The following is a 4,931-nucleotide window of genomic DNA, read 5'->3' as shown; positions in this document are numbered from 1 at the left end:
TATTTTATCTTCTATTTCTATGTTATCAGAGTTTCTCTTCTGTCAACCAAAACTTGGGAAATGTGCACAGCCTGAATATGGCCAAATTGGCTGTCATTCTTTGACACATGCATTATGCAGCTCTGCTTCGTGTACTGAATCCCTGCAGAACAAAATAAATCAATAAGCTAATTTTTATAGGCGTCTAGTGGAAATTTGCACTTACTAGGAGAGACTTAACCTCAATGAAAGGAAGAATAAGGACAAAAATATACAGATATTTTGAAGAAAATCCTCCCAACATCATAGATAATAGGTCAGAGTCAGAGTTATGTCAATAACAATGACTTAAACAATGATAGATCTTACACAATAGACATGAACAATGATAAAACTGTGTGTCTAATGTCTGGAATTTGACTGTATCACTTAAATATTGCTGTTAAAATTTCACAGTGTACCATTTAGAACTGAAACATTAATAAGCTCCTCCTCACTGCATCCTGCTTGGCTAGAATCCCAAAGAAATATCAATGATGCAAAGTATCCTACTGTGTCAGATCAGATCAACAATGAGGACCTGAAACATGCCATTGTTCTGCCTTCCTTATAAAGACTGTGGCTTTGCTGACCCCACCACAGACTTGGGAGCAACTCCAGAGCCTCTGCCAAGATGCTGGTGGTCCTACTGACAGTGGCCTTGCTGGCCCTGAGCTCTGTTCAAAGCTCACATGCAGGTATGAAGTAGGGGAAAGGGTGGTACAGTGACATGCGATTTGTAAGACAAAACTGAAGTTCAGGACTGGGAAGAAAGGAAAAAGATGAACAAGAAACTGAGGCAAAAAAGGGAACAAATAATAGAATATTTATATTCTTATTTTGCCTGTTGATCTTATACATTAAAGTATAATTAAGAATATCGGCTTGAAACAAAACAACATGTGTGCATTTGTGAAAATTCATTTTTGTTGATGGATAATGGAAGATAGTGTGTTAGAGGGTAATCTGTTGACAGAGGGAAACACAGTTCTTAAGGTGCCATGAGAAGCAGGGCTGAATGATGCTAACTTTGGTGTTTGGAAGATAGAGAAAAATGAAGGAAATAAACATATATCGGAGATGTTTTTGAGAAATGTAAAAGATAAAGAATTTGAAACTCAGTACAAAATGAGCTTGAATTATCAGGAAATAATTCTTTTTAAGATTATTTTAGTGCATAGTTGTGCATGCACAATGTCTTGAATGAATATATAGATACAGATATAGTAAAGAGAGATACAGTTTACCATGCTTATTACATTCCAGTCAGAGGACTACAAAAACTACACACACACATAGAAGGAGAGATTTATAAATTATTTCAATGCATGTGTACATGTACAATTATCTGTGAAATGGTGTATATGTGTTTGAGAGTAACACATAGAGAAATCCATACAGTCAGAGAGGGCAGGAGAACATATATATTCAATTCCAGTCAGAAGATATTTATGGGGAGAAAGGTTAGTCTTTCTAACATAGGATTCATATTTGAAACATATTTCAAGTCATAGGCCAAGCAATTTTTACCCACTGAGATACATAGCTGCACCTATTTCCCAATTTTAATGTTGCATAGTAAGTATTCATTTTTCTATACATAGTATTTGAAACAATGTTTATTCTCATTTCATTGCATAAAATGCCTGTGAATATATCATATAGGAAGTGAAGGTGATAACGAAAAATATAAATGAGGCAAACCAGTTGTAGAGGTGGAGTAGTGATGGGCAGTGTTCAAAACCATGCTGGAGAAACCTACAGAATCAGATGGCCTTAGAATCTAGGAGCTCATGTAAACCAGCCAGACAGCTGGGGAACCAACAAAGGACTGAACCAGACCTACTGACCTCTATGAGAATTAGGTTTAATGGATATTATATGAACCTCTTACAGTGGAATCAAAATTTCACCCTAGTGCACGAATGGATTTGGAAGACCTTTCTCTATAGAGGGCTACTCTCTCAACATAATACACTTGCTAGGGCCTAGGACCAAGCTCAAATGTTGTGACACTCATTGATGATTACCAATTGAAAACGTCACTCTCCCTTGGGAATGGAGAGTGTGTGAGATTGCATAGGGCGTAAGGCATGGGAGAATGGGTGCGAGAACGAAATGGGATAGATATGTAAAATAACATTGTTTCAAATTTAAATAAGAAATCAATGGAAAAAAAACAAAATAAAATTCTACTGAAATACAAAATTCCCAGATCGTACATGAAGAATAAGAGTAAGAAAGAGAAAGCTAATAAGTAACCAAATAGTGGTTGATCCTGATCATAGAAAACATTCTGGCAGCATTATCAGCAACATTACCTAAGAATAAAATTCTACTTGGTGGATGTGAAAATATAGTTGAAAATCCTCTTAACTGGGAAGCCTGAAAAGGTCATAATTAACCTTAAACTTACTTTGTGCTTATTTCCTAGCAACCATCTATGAAGACTCTCCTTCGCAACTCCCAGGTACAGCCAGATTAATCCTCCAGAGACCTATGCATTCTTCAGTGTTTTAAGTATTTGGCTCTGTAAACTCTCTGTATCATTTTGTTGTTTCATGAAATTAATGTGTTACAGCTTCCCCTGCGATATATAAGACAACTTCCCATTATTGCCTATAGAAGCTAGAGTAGGATTATACAATGGAAGGAGGGAAACTCAGATTTTTATGAGAAGAAAACTGTGTCTCTTACAGAGATTGCAGCAATGTCTTGCATAAGATGAGCATATAGTGTATCATCATTTAAATTTCTCCATGGCACACTTTCACCAGTGATCCCAAGAAAACAAGCATATGCTCATCCTGAATAATACATAAAAAGACAATACATAAAAACTAAATGAAACATCTTTTCATCACAATTCTACATTGCTTTCAAGTCCACATTACAACTAGAACCTGAACACCATGATATATTTAAGAGCATTGCTGTCAAAATTTTGTTATTTATTCTGGCAACTTTTAACCTGGAATATTTACAAACACTTGAGTTTTCTTCACTTCTCTCTGGGAATTGTCAGGAATATCCTATCAACTTTTATGTACGAAACTTAAGAAAAAATTGCTCCAAAGACTTGATACACAAGAAAGTTTATGTAGTGGATATAAAATGAAGTTCAAGTGGAACCAGGGACATAGAGGTGGGAGAGTGATCTTGGAGAAAGAGAAAATTTGAACACCTCCTATATTGATTTATACCCTTGCAGAGGAAGAGCAGCAAAGTCAAGGCCCTGCTCAGCCTCTTCAGAAACCCCCCAAACCTTCTGCATCTGAAGAAGATGGTAATGATGATGGTGACGAAGATGAAAACACAACACACAGACCACCACAACAAGGAGATGACCACCAGAAACCTCACCCTCCTAAACCTGGAAACCAAGAGGGAGGCCCTCAGCAGAATCGCCCACCTAAACCTGGACACCAACAAGGCCCACCCCAGCAAGAAGGAGAGCAGCAGAATCGCCCTCCTAAACCTGGAAACCAGCAAGGCCCACCCCAGCAGGAAGGAGAGCAGCAGAATCGCCCTCCTAAACCTGGAAACCAGCAAGGCCAACCCCAGCAGGAAGTAGAGCAGCAGAATCGCCCACCTAAACCTGGACACCAACAAGGCCCACCCCAGCAAGAAGCAGAGCAGCAGAATCGCCCTCCTAAACCTGGAAACCAGCAAGGCCCATCCCAGCAGGAAGGAGAGCAGCAGAATCGCCCTCCTAAACCTGGAAACCAGCAAGGCCCACCCCAGCAGGAAGGCCAGCAGCAAAATCGCCATCCTAAACCTGGTAACCAACAAGGCCCACCCCAGCAGGAAGACCATCAGCAGAATCGCCCTCCTAAACCTGGAAAACATCAGGGTCCACCCCAGCAGGAAGGACAGCAGCAGAACCGCCCACCTAAACCTGGAAACCAACAAGGCCCACCCCAGCAGGAAGGCCAGCAACAGAATCGCCCTCCTAAACCTGGAAATCAACAAGGCCCACCCCAGCAGGGTAGTGAGGAAGAGTCAAGTTCCCTGTAGATCTTTTATGTATAACCAAGAGGTTCCATGGCAGTGCAAAGGTAATCAGATGCATTATCCTTCACACCAACGCTCAGACTACACAGATCAAAAACCTCTACCTAAAGGCATGAATCAGATATACTTCTAAATACTAATTTCCTCATATAACCTAGAAGTCTATGGTTCCTGTGATCTAAAATCGCTCTGCATCATACGCCTTAACTTTAACAGAAATAGAAAGCCTTAGAAAACAGAGATACTTCAAGAAATGTTGGATTTGCACATTGTAATTTTCTTGTCCCTGATCTTTGTTTTTCTATTCATTTGTTTCAGATGAAGTTGAAGATAGATCCTTTAATGTCATTTGCAATGAATAATGATGTTGTAAGTATACTTTCAACATTATAATAAAACATTCAGCATGCAATTATTCTTTGCTGTTTCTTTTTCTGAGCATGAGTGAGTGAAATCCAGAGTATGTGGCCATAAGTAAAGTGATTATAGACCAAGTCTTTCAGTTACTTCTGGAAGGTGGCCCTCCTTCTCACTTTACACATCACCCAACTAATTTGAGAGACTCCCTTATTTCTGTCTTACTCAATCTTGTGCCTACAGTTTTTCTTTATTTTCCAGTTACCTGTGATGTTAGCAGGAGACTTCACACAAGACATGCATTTCAAGATCAAAATACATAATCAGTTTAACCTACAAAAATCCTCTAGGTATATCATATACCTTCTATGAGCAGTACACTAGAGAATAGCTGCCTAGCCACACCTACAAGAGGAGTCTTTGTTTTTCACAGGTAATACTCTATCAGTTCACAATTGCATGTGAGAAAGTCCCTGTTCCTGTAGCCAATATTCTATGGACATTCAAGAATCAACAAGTTCACATTCTTTCTCTGACTTTTG

General features: G+C 39.1%; 1 protein-coding gene across 1 annotated transcript; it reads left to right on the top strand.

Moving 5' to 3' along the window:
• Positions 1–633: 633 nt before the first annotated feature.
• Positions 634–4,070, top strand: LOC121139728 (acidic proline-rich protein HP43A-like). The gene is made up of 3 exons (XM_040743705.1): positions 634–716; positions 2,453–2,488; positions 3,230–4,070. The coding sequence occupies exons 1-3, from the start codon at positions 653–655 to the stop codon at positions 4,033–4,035; spliced, it is 906 nt and encodes a 301-aa protein (XP_040599639.1). The 5' UTR covers positions 634–652; the 3' UTR covers positions 4,036–4,070.
• The last annotated feature ends 861 nt before the right edge of the window (positions 4,071–4,931 follow it).

Source organism: Mesocricetus auratus, unplaced genomic scaffold, assembly GCF_017639785.1.
Source record: "Mesocricetus auratus isolate SY011 unplaced genomic scaffold, BCM_Maur_2.0 Super-Scaffold_100001, whole genome shotgun sequence".
In the NCBI taxonomy this organism is placed as follows: domain Eukaryota; kingdom Metazoa; phylum Chordata; class Mammalia; order Rodentia; family Cricetidae; genus Mesocricetus; species Mesocricetus auratus.
Note: the sequence above shows the minus strand (reverse complement) of the source record. Positions and strands in the feature narration are given on the sequence as shown.